Raw genomic sequence first — 20,631 nt, forward strand, 5'->3', positions numbered from 1 at the left:
TGTAGGTTTGTGTGTGCATACAGGTGTTTGTGAGTGTTTAGTGTGTAAGATTGTGTTGGTTTGTGTGTGCATACAGGTGTTTGTGAGTGTTTAGTGTGTTATATTGTATATGTTTGTGTGTGCTTATAGGTGTTTGTGAGTGTTTAGTGTGTTATATTGTATATGTTTGTGTGTGCTTATAGGTGTTTGTGAGTGTTTAGTGTGTTATATTGTATATGTTTGTGTGTGCTTATAGGTGTTTGTGAGTGTTTAGTGTGTTAGATTGTATATGTTTGTGTGTGCTTATAGGTGTTTGTGAGTGTTTAGTGTGTTAGATTGTGTACGTTTGAAAATGCTTGCATGTGTTTGTGAGTGTTTATATTATGTATGTGTGTGCTTGCATGTGTTTGCGAGTGTTTATGTGTACGTTTGTGTGTGCTTACATGTGTTTGTTTAGTGTGTTAGATTGTGTACGTTTGTGTGTGCTTGCGTGTGTTTGTGTGTGTTTATGTGTTATTTTGTGTGTGCTTACATGTATTTTTTCAGTGTTTAGTGTATTAGATTGTATAATGTTATGTGTGCTTGCGTGTACTTGTGATCATGTGTTAGATTGTGTACATTTGTGTGTTTGAGTGTGCTTGGCTTGCATGTGTTTGTGTGCATTTATATGTGTTTGTTTGCGTGTGCTGCACATGTGTGTGTGTTTGCAGAAAGTTGTGATGCACATTAAAGACATTAAAGATGCAAAGCTGTTTTAGTTCCCTCAAATGAGCATTTAGTGATTTCTGCTGCAGTCGTCCTCTTCTTAGTTTGCACGAGGCGTCTGCTTTCTGTTCCACCTGAATGAAACCTGGTATTACTGTTCTGGAGCAAAATCATGATCAGCCTTTTCATAGGTAACCAGTGTTTTGTGTCATAAATATTCATAAGATCGCTCCCTGGCCTCTGGTGATTGGCCCAGGGTAACTTGACATCACAGTGCGAGGATTCCTCTCTTCTTGGTGATGCCAAGAAGAGCTATTTATTCATTCATATATTCATGCGTCATTTCATTTATTTCTGAATTACAGTGTACCCCATAAGCCGTCCTGACAGGCATTTTAATTGAAATTTATCCGGGCAGTCGAGGTCCCATTTTGTGTAGCGTCACTCTGAAATGAGCAGAGAGAGATTGAGATATCGATATGGTCTAAAATCATCTTCACAATATTAGCTTCATTTGAAAAGCTTCTGGCCGTCACCTGCCCAACAATGAAACAAGACATGATGGGAAATATTGGCAGCTGGCAGAGAGCAAACATAGCTGTGGTTGACTCCCAATTTACACACTAACACTATAGTCTTATAACAATGTTTTAGTAGTTTTGTAATTTTCATAGTCATCTGACATTGGCAATTGTTTTTTATTTGCATTTTAATAGTTTGCAATCACTGTTACAATGGAATAACAGCTTTTGTTTTGTTTGTTTGTTTGTTTGTTTGTTTGTTTGTTTAATATTATGCCAGCTTCTAAAGTATGACTGTTTTCATGGTGGGCACAAAGCAAGATTTTGTGCCATTGGCTAGTAAAAAGGATTTGGCATAGATATCTGTGCATAGATGCATCATTCGACCGCTCCATATATATTCGCCATTTTAAAAACGGCCCTGATGTTGAAGTCCCTTACAGTTTTTCAGGATACACTGCGCAGGTACAGATAAACAATTTAAATCCAACCAGGCATTACGATTTCCTCGCTGTTCCGGAGAGCATGACTCATGGTTGCTTGGCTACGAAACACGCCACGGGAGCGCACTTTGGAAGGAAGAAGTGCCTTGACACGCGTTTAACGTGTTTTTAGACGTGGCATGCAAACGGCCAAGGTAATGTAATGTATATCGAAATACCGGAAATGTGTTTAGAAACCATATCACTGTTATTGAAAAAATAATATTTATATATACCGCGAAATACATTGATATTGAATTATTGTCCAGCCCTAACTGTGCGTTCACACCAGACACGAAAGAGGCATTAAAAACACGGAAGAGGCAGCAAAAACGTGCTATTCGTGCATATTTGGACGCTTGAACATTTTGAGTTTACTCGCTTCATCACGCACGCGAAATTCGAGTCATTCGACACATTCACGTGTAAATTCGCATCATGGGAGGGCCTTATATAGCTTAAATTTAGTAAACTTACCAGATTGTTTGACCTCCTCACTCACTTTCTTTTAAACAAGATCTTTTTAATTTCTGTATAAGTACGACGATGTCTCATATAGCGATGATGATTGTCCTTCATAGTTGTTTTGTTTTTCTGCTCCGCTCGCGTCATGTAATCACTTCACTGCTAGAGCAAGTTCCTGATTGGTTAACGCTACACGCCAAAGTTCAGATTTTTCAACTCATTTCGCGCGGAGCGCGGCATCTGAGTCGCGCCATTCACGTCTTTGCATTGACTTAAAGCAACACTGTGTAGTTTCCATGTTAAAATGACTTTCAGCTCCCCCATGTGGTTGAAAAGCGCAACAGTGCCTGGTATCAGACACTCTTCTGCAGGCAGGGGGAGGGGTGGGGCTGTGTTTCCTACCCTCCACCGCCACTTTCAGAGTGTGCTTGTAGCAGCTAGGAGGCTGCTCAGGTTGCAGCAACAGTACAATTTGTCCAGTTAAAAGTTGTTCTATCACTGAAATAATTTTAGAGACATTATTTAAAGGTAAAAAAACTACATAGTGTTGCTTTAACATGTAAATCACTCTCGCTTGTCGCCTTTTTCGTGTCTGGTGTGAACGCACCATAACACTGCGCTTTTCAAAGCAATGAGCTTTGTACAAAATTAACGCGTTCCAGGGAGGCAGGGATTTTGGATTGAAACAAAGATTGGGTTATAGTGTCTGTTAATCAAAGTTACTGAGAAAGATCAGATTTTATGAGTCCATGTCAAAAGCTAAGATTTACTTTGATACAATCAAATAAGTTATATATAAAGACTTATGCTACGTACACACCAGACGTGGGGCATCGCGTTACTCGCTTGACATTACTCGCCAGATTTAATTTTGTGTCATGCTAATTTTTCGCTTGAGTTGAATATTTTCAACTTGGGCCAGAGACGCGTTAAAGGCAAATAGAGCATGTTTTTGTGGTAAACGCGCCGCCCATATTGCGTCATTCCCCCCCCCCCCCCCCGCGTGACGATGCATTTGCTCGTGCCTTTTTTCATTGACTTGTATGTAATCTACTCACACAAATCGTTGAACTCGCATCTGGTGTAAACCCACGGTTAGACTTATGTGTGATTTTAGCTTGAGGGTTCATGACTATCGTGTAAACGTGCGGCTTCAGGCTTCAAGATGGAAAATACACACAAACGCACACACACAGATAAATGTGGAAATGCATTTGACATGTTTAATATCCACTTGAGGTGAAATTAGATTCATGAATAATAATCTGAGAGCAGTTAGCAATTATTCTGCTGTCTTACTCTAAAGCCTGACAAACTGAAATTATTGAATCATATTAAACACAAATAATGATCTTATTACTCGTATCTCTCATCTCATCTGCCTGAAGATCTGCTGCGTTCCTTTAACTGACGGCGTCAAACAGAAGTGAAGTCAGTCATGATCTACACACCGATAGTTTTTTTAATTTCAAACTTACCTGCTTTTGAACAATCATCTAATAAGAGATCGTTTGATATTCTCAGATCAGAACAAAAACAAAGCTTATCAGATCCCAGAACAGTGCACCTAAATCCCACAAGAAAAAATGCCTCACGTAAAAGGCTGAGATTTCCATTACATGTGATCAGAAGAGTTTGCGACCAAATGTCTGACTGAGTTATGTTTTCTTTCACTTTGTTTCTGTGTCAGTCCTACATTTAATTGAAACTTTATCTTTGTGATAGTGTTTTCATGGGTGTGTATTTTGGTCTGTGACTCTATTGTGAATTAATTTTAAGGCATGATGATATTAATGAGAATTGGTTCAATGAAATTTGCTTTACATAACTGTAATATAGAAACACACATACACACAGCAAGTAATATACAAATGTGTCTGTAATTCAGTCTCTTTCTCTGCCTGATGCATTAAAATGATGAAGAGCGTGGGACACACACACACACACGCACACACATCTCATCTCATCTGACTAATTCTAATGCACTAGAAGTGAATTAAAGTGAAGTTTTTTTCGTCAAGCTTTAATGCGGCTGTTGTTATGGTTACGATAGCCGGGGGCTTTTCGACTGTTTGTCCTGCTGGGTTAAAATGCATTACAGCTGAAAGGATGCATTTCACTCGTTTATTCATTTACTGTTATTTTTATTATTATGCATTTAAGTTTTTTTTCTGTCTGACCATCTGTTGATGTTTGCGTCTTCTTAATTTAATTGTCTTTTACTGTGTGTATAACTGTTGTCAAAGAGTGGCACTGAATATGATTTTGCAGAGTTGATGATGATATTAATATTCAAGCCAGACTTTATGGGTTTGTTTTTTTAAGATATTTGAGCTCAAACTCTTGGCTGGCACAGAAGGAATAATTCAGTAAATATCTGGCACAGAAACTCGTTCCAGTCTAATTGTACATTCAGTGATTGTAGCTGCATTTGCCTAATAGATTTTTACATTTTGTTGGCATTGCCTTACGGTTAGTAAGAAGTTCTGTGTGGCTTAAAACACTTTGGCATTACTATAGTGTGTTTTGTTTGGTTTTGGGTAGTTTGGGCTGCTTCTGAAACCGCCTACTTCCATGCTATATACTAGGCAAAAAAACATACTGCTTTTGTCTATGCCGAATTTATAGTATTACAAAAACAGTAGGCCAAAAGTACCCAGATGACCTACTGCTTCCGGCAAGATCCCGGAGTGTTAATTCGATAGACCCTTTACTATTCCGTGAGCCCCCGGGAGAGGAGTTATCCAATGAAGAAGCAGTAGAGGCATGGGGTCTCATTTACTAATAATTGCGTACGTTTTTCGTATTTATACACACACTTGAATTTCTCACGAAAACTTTGCGGATAATTCACAACACGTGCACATGACTTTGTTCTTATACTTGTTCTTACGTTAGTGAATTTGTGCACGAGGTTGGTAATTTACATAAAACACGCCCAAAGCAGCTCCATATAAGGGTTTTCCGCAGCGTAGCGCTGGTCCACAGAAAATTTTAGAGCAGTTTGTCACAGAAGCAAAAGAAATCCATGATGATATTTATTATAGGTAAGTTACGTTTTGATTTTCATTTTTTATTTGGGAGGTTTTGCTGTCGTTGGAGGAAGCCAGTGCTGTCCACTGACCGGAGTAATATTACAGAAGGATGCGTTAACAAATATGACATTTAATTAATATGACAGAGACACGCATCTGTATCTAAAATAAAACAGACAGGAGATCAATCATTATTTACATGACGTTTACATTAGGCATTAAGCAGATGCTTTCATATAGAGATTTAAAAAGTGAGGAAAGAAACCGTGAAGATTTGTCATTATGTGCATCATCTTTATATGTGTAGTAAAAATAAGTAGGCTATAATAATGTATAATATAATGAATATAATAATAATGTATAATAATATATATTATACAGAAAATATTATAATATAAAATATAATCATGTAAATGTTATATATCAACATTATCAAACATATTATAATTATAGCCTAGTATTTGATTATAGCGTACATGATTATTGCGTACAAGTGGTTTTAGGTTTTCTTGAAATTTTGCATACATTTAGAAGACATTTTGATACGAAAGATTTTGTTGAATCATGATTTGTTTGTGAAAACATCCGTACGCACATCTCACGCACAAATATGTGCATACGCATAACGCATGCTTAGTGAACTAGACCCTTTGTTTTATTCAAAAATGTCCAAAAGTGGTAACACGGCTCTATTCAAATGCAAATATATATTACAAATATGTCCCTTGTGGTTAAATTACGTTAGTTTAACGTCATTCCAGTTAATGACTAACTTGTTGCTATGACGATGTATATCACGTGATGTATCAACATGGCGGATGTAGTATGTCCGAATTCATTTATACTATTACTATATAGTACCTACTGTTTTAACGGTCAATGAGTGGGTACTTTATCTACTTAAGTACCTCCTGTCACAGTACGCAATTTCAGACACAGCCATTGTTTGCTTTAGACTAATTTATACTTTTGAGTCGGACCTACGCCATAGGCTACACATCAGTTTTCATTTATACTTCTGCGTCGACATGCAGACCGCAACTCTTGTTATAGTCGGAATTGTTAAATATGGCTCTCCTGATTTTGCTGAGTAGTTGATGTCCTTTGATGACATTTTAATCAACCAATCAGATTTCAAAATAGTGCATAGCGATTAATCGTATTTTTTAACATCATACATATGTGTTTTTACTGTGTACTTTACAAAAAAAAATTTGTACTTTGGTCAAAACAATATGTTGCCCTGAGGACATCTCTCACTTGGCCAAATCAGGTCGAGCATTAAATACTCTACTTCGAGCGCTCTACTTGGTCCATCTTTCTTAGTTTTTACGGTTGCAAGTGGAAAAGTGTGATGAAATGCGATGCATGTTGTGTTGTTATATTTTTGGGGAGATGCAAATCAGGCTATATGGTAGGCTATGGCACGAGGTGCACATCTATACATAGATGCCCAAGATTTACCCTAAGCCAAGGAAATGTAGTATCACAAGTCCAAACTCCTGTAAATGAGTCATACTGAGTGCTATAGTACTTGGATCAGTACAGTATGATTTACTAACCATCTGAAGAGCCCCCAATTTTGTTTCAACAACAGCAGAAATGAAGTGCTCTCTTCAGCCAATTTGAGTCTGTTTTTAACATTCAGATATCAGACTGTGAATTATATGTATTGTTATCAAGTTTAAGACTTCATCTGGATTTGTCCCCATCACGCCAGACACAGTAAATCCCAAGTACAGTGTTTATCGCCAGCGGCAGGCTCATCTCTTTTTTTAAAAAGCTTTAATGTAGTCGCTTTACTGCGGTATATCTGTTAACATGACCAGCTGTCATTGTTATCTCTCTGACAGTTCAAGGCATTAAAATACATCAAAGTTTTCTTTGGCGAAAGATTCGTGGTTAATGTCACCCACTGCTGCAGCTGTCATCGGAATGTGAACAGCGTTTTAGAAAACCCAAAATCCAATTTACAGCTGCAGTTCTCTTCCGCTCTCTAATAGAGAATTAGAGGTGAATTTTTTCAGCATTTCAAAGGAGGAGAAACGTAAACAAACCCTCTCGAATCTCTGTAATAGACATCAGATTGAATTAGACTTTCAAGTGCTGCATGAAGAGAGCAGGTTAAGCCCAACTCTGCTTTTAATTTGAAGTATCTAAGAACGGGACTTTTCTCCTTTCATACTCTCTTTCTGGCATGGTGCTGTGGGTGAATCTGATTTAAGACAGCTGGGTTATTGAAATGGCATCTGATTATCATCTGAAATAGTTTATTGTGAACTCCCGGGATAGAGGCAGAGAGGAAAAATGAATAGGGAATTTCTTGGTGAAGAGGAGGGGCCAAGTTATGATTCTTATGGGAACAGATGTCAAGGTCCTTTTCTGTCTTCAGAAGGCCTGCCACACCACTGAGATTAGATTTCATTTAATACTGTCTCGGCCTGACACACACACACACACACACACACACACACACACACACACACACACACACACACACACACACACACACACACACACACACACACACACACACACACACACACACACACACACACACACACACAATCACAAACAAACAAACACACACTTATAAAGATAGTGTAGGTTCTGTTTTATTTAGGCCCTCATAAATCTATTTTAAATAGTAGGTGTGTGATTCTTCACAGACAGAATATGGTGTGATTTAGATTGGTGTGAATCTTCTAGACTCCCTCAGTCTTTTACAGAAACAGATTTCATATGGTGTGAAGTTTTTAAGAATGAAAAGGGAGAGGTCTAAGATATCTGCTTGACAGAAGTACAATATTTCCCATCAGTCTTCTTTATGTTCCTCAAATTTCAAAAGACCTTATTTTGGAAAGTCATCTAAGTGATGCATTACGCACTTTGTCTGTCCAGCAGCGAGGCTCCTGGCTAAATTTCAGTCGGCAGTAATGTAAAATCTGATGAGTAAGTGTTTTTACGTGTTGGGTAAAAGCATTTCAAGCAGCCTCGGGAGGGGCACAAACTTTTGATATGTACCGTTACGGTTGTCATTACCACTGTTGTATGCACGTCACGAACTAAGAAAAATCTTAAGTAAAATATCACCTAGCAAGATGTCTTCAAGTTCGTGTGAACGCAAAAGTCCAGCAGACTCAGAGTTAGTGCGCTATTTGCATGGAGAGGCAACTAGGGGTGTGACGCGATCTTGCGAGATTAAATATGTATCACAAAATGAATTATGTCACGAGATTTCTCGTGGAGGTGAAATGCTGGACGTTTCTCACACAAAAGACTGCATCCTTTGGAGGTCGCAGTTGTAGGCTGCATACATCATAAAGAATGTCTTATTACAGAATATTATTATAAAGTTCACTTTTATATTTAGTTAATCGTAAATTGTTGTAATATGCTTATGACTTGCGAATGTAATGCTCAGTTAACGGAGACGAACGCAGCCTGCACATGCGACCTCCGGAGGATGCAGCTTTTTGTTTGAGAAATGGCCACTATCCTAATATCAGCATAAAGTTAAGTTTCTGGCTAAACCTTTTCCAGTCCAATGTGCCTGCATTATAATCGATCTTTTTCTGTGTGTGCTTTTTTGTTTGGGTTTCCAATAATGTTCGCCTGAGACGCGTTGTGTTTGTCTCAGTGTCAGATGTGAAGCATCTCAGCAGATTAAACCCTCACCTGGAGTTTACATGATTTTATCTTTGCATGTTCTTGCTCAAGAATAACAGTGGCTGTATCATTTCTATTGTAAAGAATTTGACAAAAAAATCTGTATTATTCCCTGTGTAGTGTAGGATAATACAAATTCTAGACTTTTTAAACACACGTGCTAAACTGTTCGCTATAAATGCTTATATCTTCTGTATGCGAATGTTGATTCATACCAAAATGCTTTTTTGCATAGTCGTGTTTGACACATGAAAACGTCTCGGGTTACAAATGTAACTGTTGTTCCTTGAGAAGGGAACGAGACGCTGCGTCTTCCTTGCCATACTTCCTGCGTTCCTGTAACGCTGTCTTTGGCAATATTTCAGATAGCGAAATACTTCCTGGCTCCCGCGTCACCCTGTTTTTGTCGTTAAGCCTCATCATTGGTTAAATTTGAAATACACATTCAGACGCACTTACCCCTGGAGGCGTCCCCAAAGTGTCACCGCAGTGACGCAGTGCAAGTTCCCTTGAAAGGGAACTGTAACAATGTATCTTAAAAGGTAACTTGATGTAACCTTGCTCTCATTTGAAATGTGTCCCCACATTAAGTCCTTGAATTTGAGGGTATTGGATCTGGAAAGTCCTTGAAAGGTCCTTGAATTTGATGTTAACTAAGGTGTGGCAACCCTGTAATGTGATTTCAGTTTCCCATTCATTTAATTTATCATAGAGGATTTCTTAAAAAAATGTAAAAATCTTGTCTCGTCTCGTTCTAATGAACCCAATCTCCTGTCTCGTCTCGTGGATTAAGTGTCCCATCACACCACTAGAGGCAACTGATATCCGTGATGACTTGCTGGCTTAAGGGTGGAACAATGAGGCAAGATTGGATCAATCTGCGTTTCCAGTACACCATCAAAACGTGTTTTTTGGCAACATTATAACCCATAAGGTTCCTCACTTGAACCGTGTGTTGATTCATGGAAGGAAGTGCTACAATTAACATGCTGATAAGTGCCAATCTCGTAGGTGCTCCAGGGCTCGAGCATTCGCCGAAATGCACAAGAACTGAAGTGCTTCACAATTACTTAACATTTCGCATCTAAAATTACAAGGAAATGTGGCCGTGTTGCTTTTCTCCTTCTTTTCAAAGCACTTGGGTGCTTCAGAGCATCTGCCGTTACTAGGTAACCTAAGCATTGTTTGACGTTGTGACGATGACCCTCCAGTGGAAAAAGAAATCGGCGCCTATGAACACGGACGTTTGTTAAGAAACTATTATGTGATCCTCGCTTACATTTTTGCATTTTAAAATATATGTATGCATTATATATAAGCCTATATGCATCAATGCACACGTGCACCCCCCACACACACATTATATAACCACTAAATGAATTGGTGCATTATCATCGCGATGGTAAAATACTGCCACCGTCACAGCCCTTGGTATGTAACATGCATCTAGCTTATTCTGAGGATGTTGTGTTCATGTCCACACTTTTAAATGCTAAAATTGTGTTTTGGGGGTATTCATGGTTTAATAAGATGTTATGTGTGGTGTGCACACACATTCACACTGGCAGGGTCTAGAAGGTGAATGGGTCAGTTTGGCCTTGAGAAATGCTTGACAGCACATTTTCCCCGTGGCACTGATGATGAAACAGGACAGACTATAAACAGAGACACCAGTGAACCTTTATATGAGATCAGATCACTCAATATTCTTTCTCTTTCCCTAAGGGACCAAAGCAACACAGCATTTATCTTCCTCTGAACGTATGCGCTTTCAATGGCGCTTTATCTCAGGGGAACGTTAAGTGTGACGAATCCAATTACCATTTGGCTCACTAATTAGCATCAATGCCAATCTTTACGATTGTCATTTATTTACGAGACTGAAGGTTGCGGCAATGATGTCAGCTCACACTAAACCGTCTGTTTACCGTTAAATCGCTCGACACTGTTGAGTAGCTCTAAACGTTTCTGTAAAATGAAAGAGAAGCAGGGTCGTTCACACTGTTATGATCAGTAATGCGAGTGGGACTGCGGAAAACTCATCATTTTTATTATATCTCTATTTTCCTGATGTGTTTTACTGCCTGAAATGAGAGTCAGAAATGCTCGCCCTGTAAGATTGAGATGTTTTTATCTTTAACCTCTGGCTAAAGCAGGATGCGTTGTGTTGGATGTTAGGATGAAAACCGCTGATGCATGTGTTGTGCTATGTTCTGGGTGCAGACCTTGACCTCATTATGGGTTTAAGACCTGTATATATTGCACCTGAATCTGTCACACAAATACATTTTATAGGCTGTGACATTTAGTGTTTTCTCTGTGTGGAAGCTCATACAGGCACGCAATACACACAAAACATTATCCCACTTTCTTGGGATAAATTATGATTCACTAAATGTTTGTGTCATTTACATTATATACAATTATGCGCTGAATGCCAACATGACATTTGATGCAGTTTTACTTACCGCCTGTGACTCATGACCCGGTTGGGCAACTCCGCTACTACACCGATAAACAGACTATATCCATTGATTTCATAAGGCTGGCTTACTTGGAAAGACTTTCTTCTCCTTACATCCAAAACACACTTCTTCTTTCGTGCCTTTGTTGATTCTTGATATAAAACAAAGCTGTCACATGGAGTGAAGCCTGTGCGGAGTAGATGACTTCTACCTGAAGAAGCAATGCTAATAAGCGTCCTCATTCTCATTCTGATTTACATGTGGGCGTGCTTTTCTGGAGGAAGTGCCCATAAAAGCAATAGGTCACTGATATGTAATTGGTACCCATGTTAAAAAAAAAAACGTTCTGAAACTTGTAGGAAAAAGAAGGCGTGAGTTTGGCCCAGAAATACTCAGTCACACACTGTTTTGACGCTTCGTGTTTATTTAGCGTATGGATTTCAATTCTTTAACTGTGTTAATAAGTCAGAATGCATTAACTTTTGTGCATTGTTTAAATTCCTAAATTCACTACCCTTTCGTGTTGTTAGTGGACAAAAAAGGCCACTAAATTCAACAGCTGTAAAAATGTCAAAGATTAGTAAAAACATTGGCTTTGATGCATTTTTAGATTTTGTGCAGCATCAGATTTTTTCCCCATTTATGCTTCGTGGTCATTTTTGCCACGAAGACTGTAAAAACTGATTATTTCCCATTATTAATTACATTATCCTAAAGGAGTGTAACTACTGTAGCATGTAACTAATGCACATAAATAACGTGAGCAAGAGCGCTCAACAGCAGGATGCTCAAACAACAAAAATCACCAGCTAACTTACTTTAAATTTTCAAGAACTATAGACTAATACAATAACAGGCTTAAACAATAACAGTTGATGGACCATTTCGGCTGTGTGACTCGCGTGCACGCCCGCGATGTGAAGCACGTCCGCGCTATTCTCCGAGTTGTTTTATCAACTGGCTACTAGTTATCCTCCAGACAGTGACTGACCACGTCTTTCTCTCATTTGGCCGTGTGGCGCGCGTGCCCGCTCGCGGTGTGAAGTGCATTCACGCTATTCTCTGAGATGCACTTGACAGCCTTTTGTGCAGTGATTTTTTTTTTGGGACGACCTAGTTAAGGCGGTAGGGTTTCCCAGCTAAGGCGGGCCGCCCAAACTGCAAAGTGCTGCGGGAAACACTGATAAGATTTAGCACCAAAAATCATTCCGTTTGCTGAAACACAGAGATAATTGTGGCCAAATTAAGAAAAAAATGGCCCCAACAACACAAAAGGGTTAAATTGCATTAACCCCCTTCTCTTAATCATCATTTATTATCAGTTTGTTAAGAACAGAGGCCTAAATGAGCTTTTATAGACCCTTTTACTGTTTGTACACAATGATGACGTGGCAGCGTATGCGCGCGCATTTAGGCAACGGAAGTATCGTAAGAATCAAAAGTGAAGCAACACAAACAGTAAGTTATTTTAAAAAAGTTGACTTTATGAACATTTTCAACACAGCTACCAGATCCGTGTACTATAGGGGAGTGGATAGAAGACGTTAGCAGATGGCCAAAAATAAAGTTGCCAGATACATATATACGTATATTAGTATATTATATTTGTGCAACCAAACGCAACAACCAGACAATTTGATGCTGGGAAACCGTTTTAATAAACTTTCTGTGTTGCTACCACGTTAGAACCAATGGGGAATAACACCACTTCCGTTGCCCAAATGCGCGCGCAGGCTATTTGATCACGTGAGCTGTAAAAGGGTCTATAATGCCTTGAATTTAGGACTAGACATGAAGACATTTGAATAAGAGTTAGTAGTTATGTGAGATTTTATTGTATAGTCACTTATTTGACTGCAGACAGAAGCTCGTGAAAAAAGCCGTCAAACAGTTATCATGGACAATGGTGTATAAAACCCAACAGCTGGGTCTTTTACAGGCTCTCAGTTTGCTTAAATGGCACCTTAAGCAGTGCCTCATTCATCCCTGTGGGGACTTTATTGGGGATTACACTCAGGAATCCAACATTAACACTTGTCAAGCAAAAAATGTGATGTGAAATTGGCTTTAGTGAGTAAAACGGGCACAAATTGGCAGTAAGTCTGTAATATTTTAAAAAAGGGCAGTAATGTGTATGGTTTACATCTTAGTGATAAGAAGGAGAGGCTGATCTTTGTTGTGTCATTTCAAACAGTTGAATTCAGACTGAATAATTACACGTGCTGATAGATTTCTCCTGTTTAACGAAATAAAAATTTGAACAAACATTACAAAAATTTAGTCTGAGACTAAAATATTTTTTTTTGTCTCAGACTAGGATAAGCCCTGTCCAGAAACCGCCCCTAAGTGATTACATACTGACCTTAATGTTAACCCTAATATGCTAATATTTTAAGTATACCATATTTCAAGATTGATTTTACCATTGTGTGATGTCACTTTCAGATTGCCGGGACATCTTGTTACCCATGATGCTTAGGGAGCTGAGCGGGGCGTTGGCTGGTGTGAGCGAGGGTCAAGATGAGAAGCGAAACAGCGTGGAACTCCTGAACAAAATCCTGGAGGTGCTGAGCCGTAGTGACGTGGTAAGAGCCTCTCCAAAATTCACTTAATATAAAATATCACTTAGTACTTACTCTTGTCATGACCAAAGATGTGTTGTCCAATCAGGCATCACATAAAGTGTCTGCACTTTTAAAGTTTCTAAAAGGGTTTTTTGTAGTCGTGCCATAGAAGAAGCCCATTTGTCAAAGGTTAAAACTTTTTCTTTCTTATCTTTAACACTATAGTAAATAAATAAATAATTGTGTGCATTGTTTATAAAGAAATTCCCAGAATGCATTGCAGCAAGTTTAGTGGAAGAAACAATCTAAGATATTGGATAAGAGAAATCTTGATTACAAATCCATTTTCATTTAACTAAGGAGTATTGTGTTGTATTGTGAAGTGTTTAAAGTCAGTCATTTGTGAGGTTAAATTGCAGTTAACATTCTGCTTATGTAGACAGGAGAGCACAAAGTCGTTCACTAATGCTGCCATTCAAAGTCAGATGTGGAAAATTGCCTGCAGTTCAGTAAATGACACAAAGAAAAGCAACATTGCCGCACCATCATTAACTTTGTAGCTGTTTGGTTGCCAAAACAGACATCACCTGACAGATTTCAGATTGGTTTCACAGCTGGATGTTTATTGATTATTTAATGTGTTTTGCACAGCTGATCTATCATATAACTTATTCATATAACATAATTAAAACTACAAATAACAAGTCAGAAAACAGATAAAGGGAGGTATATTGCGCAAATGAGTTACTGCTGATTGGAAGACACCTCTGTCAATAAAAATGCTCAAAGCTCATGCTACTCAAACACTATTTGCTTCACTAATGTTTTATACTCTTTCTATTTTGTGTAATTATGAATACAATACAATAGCTAAGCTATCACTATCTAGCCTAATACTGTACCTGCAACCAGAGGTTGGGTTAGACTTTTTCATTGTTCATCATCTTGACCGACACGGTCTTAAACGTCCCTTCATAATCAATAATTATATATTATAGCAAATTTGAATGAAAATAAGACCCTATGGGCCAGATTTACTAACAGTTTACGCCAGCGCAAACCATCATTTCGGTGGTAAATAGCGACTGTCAGGATTTACTGAAGACGCACAGTGGTTAATTAGCACTGAAAAGGTGTGGTCTAGTTTTTTGCATATGCATTTCCTTTCAGACACAAAATTAATGGAAGGAGAGTATTTAAATGATTCACGCAACCTCATTTACTAATGTTTGCAATTTAACTGGATATAAGATCAATAAGCAATTCTCTCCACTATTATCTTGTAAGCCTTGTTTTATAGCGAGTACATGGACAACAAATGTTGTAGCAAAATAATGTTACTCTTCCATCCTCCATTGGTTATAAGTAGAGGTGTAACGATAAATCGTGCGATTTGCTTGCTATGCTTCTCAATGAATTATGGTGAAATGCCACTACATAAAAAATCCAGAGGGCGCTCTCGTGCAGAAACTCAATATGCGCCACTGATGAAGTACCATTTACACATGCAGCTACAAGCATATTTATATCTCTGTTCTTCAAACCTTTTCAGGTATTTTTATGATAATAAAGAATATGTATAATGATTATGTTTGAGTATTTAAATGATTCACGCAACCCCATAAGCGCCATCATTAAAGACATGTTTTTTTCTGTTTTAAATAATTTTGTGCTTTAAATGGCTGCAATTGTTGCTGATATGAGGAGGTATCACAGAGATCAAAGGGCGTGTGGTAAAATTTTTTAACATGTAGTAGTTTATTTGGAATGCCGGAGGAACACATTATTCAAAAATATTGTTTCCAAGCCATGTTTTTTTATTTGCTGGTGGAAATAGAATACCAAGTGTTTAAAAACTTTTTGTAAACCTTTATTTTTTTGTCCTTCGGTTCTTTTCAGTGTACTAGGGGAGAGCAGAGGCAAAAGTAAAATTTTTCAGATAATCATAATTTTAAAAGATAATATTTTAGACAGAGATATATTTTTGCTGTGATCAGTAACTCACAAGGGTGGTCTATTAATACCAGGTGAAATTTTGAACAAATGTAAAACGACTTCAGTGTAATTTCACTTTAAACATAAGTATGGTTACTTTTGACCCTGTCAGCTTGGACGAAAGTAACACACAGGTGGGTCAAAAGTAACACAACAGAACCGAACAAGATAGATTTTTGTATTACACTTGTTTTTAGTAAGTATACATGACTATGACCTTGTTAATATGTAACTTCAAACATATTTTGTCATTTATCTTTGCAAAAAATAATGAAATTACATTACATTTCATTTTAAAATTCTGTTTTATCAAATGTTTTAAAAGCAACCCGACAGTACAAACTTGAATTGTTGAAAATAATTTTTTTAACAGTATGAACAATATGAAAATTAAATTAAATTACATTTAAATCAAATTTTCGACACAATGCAACAGCATTAGCAGCCGGACAAAAGTAACAAGTTCTACTTTCGTCCCGACAGTAACTCCTGACATTTAAACCCTATTAACTTTTATTTTGAAAAACTATGAGATGTCAAACTTCAGGATATACTGTATTAGAGCTCTAAATAACCTGTAGATTGATCAGTACTATAACACATAAAGCGAGAAACAAAACGTTTTATAAGAAAAAAATTACAGCTTTAGTAATGGTCAAAAACATCTTTCTGGACCTCAACGCACAAAACAGTGATTAAGTAACGCAATATTTGTTCAGCTCTCTCAAGGGTTGCGTGATAAAGATGCTGTAATAGTTTGGAATACAAATGTAATTAGGGCTCGGAGAAAATTGCTTTGTTACTTTCACACCCGGCATTTTCAGCTGTGATGTCCGTGGTGCTGAAATCATGCGCATCAGGCGTTAGTAGATCACCTGCACCTCATCAGCTATGCTTATTTGTGACCCTTAACTAAATTTCCCCTTAGTAGATTGCATCGGTCATTATGGAAATCAGCTGTTGCACCTGCATTATTTAATTTGCACCTTCTTAGTAAATAACCCGCAGATATTACCACGCCCATCTTTTTTGTTTTTTAAATTACACTCTAATTTGCCCCGTTTAGTAAATCTGGCCCTTAAGCTCTTCATTCAGATATCATGAACTTACAAGACGAGAATATGAGATGAACAGAGACCCTGCCTCACTTTACATGTTCAACACCACGTGAAGCAGATGAATGAATGATGCACATTTGCCAATAACTGGACAGAGCTGGGCATTACATTTACAAGTTATAATAAATCACCCTCAGTGTAATCTGTCAAAATGACGGATGGCTTTCAGATTTTTCGGTCAAAGACGGAAATTTTTCGGTTAACGCAATCTCTGCCTGAAACATCCATTGACACGAGGAAAATTGTTTTCTGTCGCACCTCTTTCCAAACTTGGGGATTTTTTACACATGAACAGCAAATGATGGCAAAACTAAGTGAACAATACTTCTACATCATTTACAGTATCTGAGTTCATGCTTATTTCTGCATTTAGTAGTACATTTTGAAATCAAAAGTTGTTAACATTAGTAAATGCACAATGAACTAACATTAAAAGTGTATTGACATGAACTAACTTTAATAAAGATTATAAATAAAATAAAAAACTGTTTTGCTCATTATTAGTTCTGTTAGCTTGCATTTACTAATGTTTGCTAATAAAACCTTATTGTAAAATTTTGCACATTCAATTGGATTGTGTGTTATTAGGTAAATCTGCCATGCTTAAATGCTGCTACAGTATTAACTTGTTGTGTTAAACCACCATCAATGCTAAACTGGTGTTGGATTTCAAACATCAAGTTGCATCTATTGGACTTTTCAAACAGCATAAAGCTACAGGGTTTAATTGCAGAATTGCATTCTGTGAAGTCTAATGCACTAATCTCACTTTCTGTACTGTGATGCATTTCGAATATAAACCTCTTGAACCTCCACTTTCCTGGGAACAGATGAGAGAGAGAGAGGTACTGTAATAGAAACAGTTTACTGTATCAGCACTTCTTGTTTAAGCGAAACACAACAGATTTACCAGCTTTACATGGTCATGACATAAGTTGATAAGTTGGATATGGATATAAGATCAATAAGCAATTCTCTCCACTAACATCTTGTAAGCCTTGTTTCACAGGGAGTCCATGGAAAACAAATGTTGTAGCAATATAATGTTACTCTTCCATCCTCCATTGGTTATAAGTAGAGGTGTAAAGATAAATCGTGCGATTTGCTTGCTATGCTTCTCAATGAATTATGGTGAAATGCCGCTACATCAAAAATCCAGATGGCGCTCTCGTGCAGAAACCCAATATGCGCCGCAAAAAGTACCATTTACACATGCAGCTACAAGCATATTTATATCTCTGTTCTTTAAACCTTTTCAGGTATTTTCATGATAATAAAGAATATGTATAATAATTAAAAGTTTTTTTGCTTATTTTTTTTGTTTAAATGTAGCTTGAATAAATTGCCACAACCACTTACATTAAAAAAATTAGTAAATTAAATTAATATTTTTTTTCAATGGACTTACTACTGCTCAAAGAGTCATAATATGAAATACGAATATGAAAGAGCTGTGCATTATCGCCTTTGCGACTCAGATTATTAGTGTGTATCACATTTTATCATTACACACTAGTTATAAGTCGTTCTGCCCCAAACTCACACCATTGGTTGAGTGAATGTTGCTATGGGCTGGACAGACAGAGGAGGTTTTGAAAGTGCCACATTGTCACTTGTTACGGGAAATTAAGTTACCAATGGCTTTTTAGTAAATGCTCTGCATATTATTCTGGGATAGTAAGAGAAGTGTCACATTTAAATGATACGTTTCCCCGTTAACATGTACAAAACTCAGGGGTTTACTTCAATTTTGTGTGCAAAACCAAACAGCATATGTGATGAGGAGATGAGGAAGGGATGAGAGGAGGTCAAACCCATGTTATATTCAGACACATCACTGGATATGTGTTGAAGAGAAAGCATAATGGAGATGTGACGGGGTCATGACCTCTCCTCGCCTTTAACAGGATTCTGAGAGCGTTTCACAGTTCAAATAAACAGAGAGATGAAGTGAGGTGAGACGAAGAGGTCTCTCTCTCTCTCTCTCCGTCTCTGTCTGTCTGTCTCTCTTAGGGCATGTTTCATGCTGTGGTTTGAATTAAACTCTCCGAGGAGCTTCATAATATTACTCACCTCAAATGATTCCTCAAAAAATACTGATCAGAGACCAGCTGTGAAATTGAACAGCTCAAAAGCAACACACACACACACACACACACACACACACACACACACACACACACACACACACACACACACACACACACACACACACACACACACACACACACACACACACACACAGTCATGGATGAAAGTGATGCTGTGATGAGAGACAAGCTGATTATTTAAAGCGTTGGTTAAAAATGATCCAATTTTTGAGCAAGTAGATAACCAGCCAGTGTTCAAAACAATCTCTACCTACTGATTCACAGCACTAAGATTGCTTTTTTTCTCTGAACAGTTAGGACATATTTGTTGAAACAATTTCATTTAGTCAGAACAAGCGTGGCATGTTTTTGGATATGTATGAGTTTTAGTATCAAGTTTAAGGAAAGTCTCCATTAAACTTTAAAAAAGGGATTCCCAGTTAAAATCAACAAGATTCCCAAGGTTATACGTGACTCTAATCTATACTTTAAACCAAGTTAACCCACATAATGATAGAGTCTGTGTTCGACAAACTGTTTTCAGCATTATTATTCATCTCACATCTCGGTGTGTTTTCACAGTAAGGTTTCATCTGACGTTGATTTGTTGTCGAATCGCTGGAGGCTTTATAAGACGCCAGATCTTCAGCAACATCGGCTCTGTTAGTCTGTTTTCTTGAAAAGCTCCACGTGTATACAATAAACAGAGACAGTTTGTAGAGACAGATGAGTTTTAAAACTCTTGAATCAATAAGAAATTGAATAAAATAAGAAATAAAAGGCTGTAGTTGACATCGCACACACAGAGTCTCTGGTTCAGATCTAAAGCTCTTCAGCCTGATCGATACACTTAAGCAATAAATTAATGTGAAGGAGCCGGAGAGACCAGACCTGTGCACACACAAAACATTTCTCATTTATAGCATACAGTAGTTAAGATCACTGGGGTTTGCTTAGCAAGCAAACATGATAAAAAAATAGTGAATTTGTGTTTTAAATGTTTGCTTTTGGATGTAATGTGGTTTATTGCTAATATAAGACATGTCTCTCTTTCTCTGTCTCTCTCTGTCTTTCAGGGCGACACATTTAAGCACATTCAGGAGATCGTGTCATCTCTTCTGAGGACAATAAACTGTACGGTCATCACTATGGGTCGAGAACACGCTCTCATCGTGAGTCTAAATCCACTTTATCACCCTCTTCTGACATTCACCTGAAACACCCTAGTAACCGCATAACAAGCAGATAAAAACACCTTAGCAACATCCTGGCAACCAGTCACATCACTGTAAGTTTCATCTTAACGGTGTGTGCAGTCTAGCTACCTTATGGAGAGGTCATACTACACTTTTCCTTCCGTTAACGTCCGTTCATACGCATGCAAATGTGTCAGATTGGGAACGCAAGATATTTTGCATTTCGCTGCGTACCAAAGTTCTTTTACCTGCAAAAATGAAGACACGTTACAAGTAGAAAACTGATATGTCACGGAAAAAAAAATATATAGACGAAGCGCTCCCCACCCATATTCACAGCAATGTCT

General features: G+C 37.8%; 1 protein-coding gene across 2 annotated transcripts in view; it reads left to right on the top strand.

Annotated features, from left to right (window-relative positions):
• The window catches only part of dock2-like (dedicator of cytokinesis protein 2), a 111,639-nt gene that overhangs the window by 34,524 nt on the left and 56,484 nt on the right, over positions 1-20,631 (top strand). For both annotated transcript variants that reach the window (XM_065274814.1, XM_065274823.1), the window contains exons 25-26: positions 13,767-13,906; positions 20,165-20,260. In XM_065274814.1, coding sequence (XP_065130886.1) covers positions 13,767-13,906; positions 20,165-20,260 — 236 coding nt within the window. The remainder of the gene's footprint in view (positions 1-13,766; positions 13,907-20,164; positions 20,261-20,631) is intronic.

Source organism: Paramisgurnus dabryanus, chromosome 16 (assembly GCF_030506205.2).
Source record: "Paramisgurnus dabryanus chromosome 16, PD_genome_1.1, whole genome shotgun sequence".
Lineage (NCBI taxonomy): Eukaryota > Metazoa > Chordata > Actinopteri > Cypriniformes > Cobitidae > Paramisgurnus > Paramisgurnus dabryanus.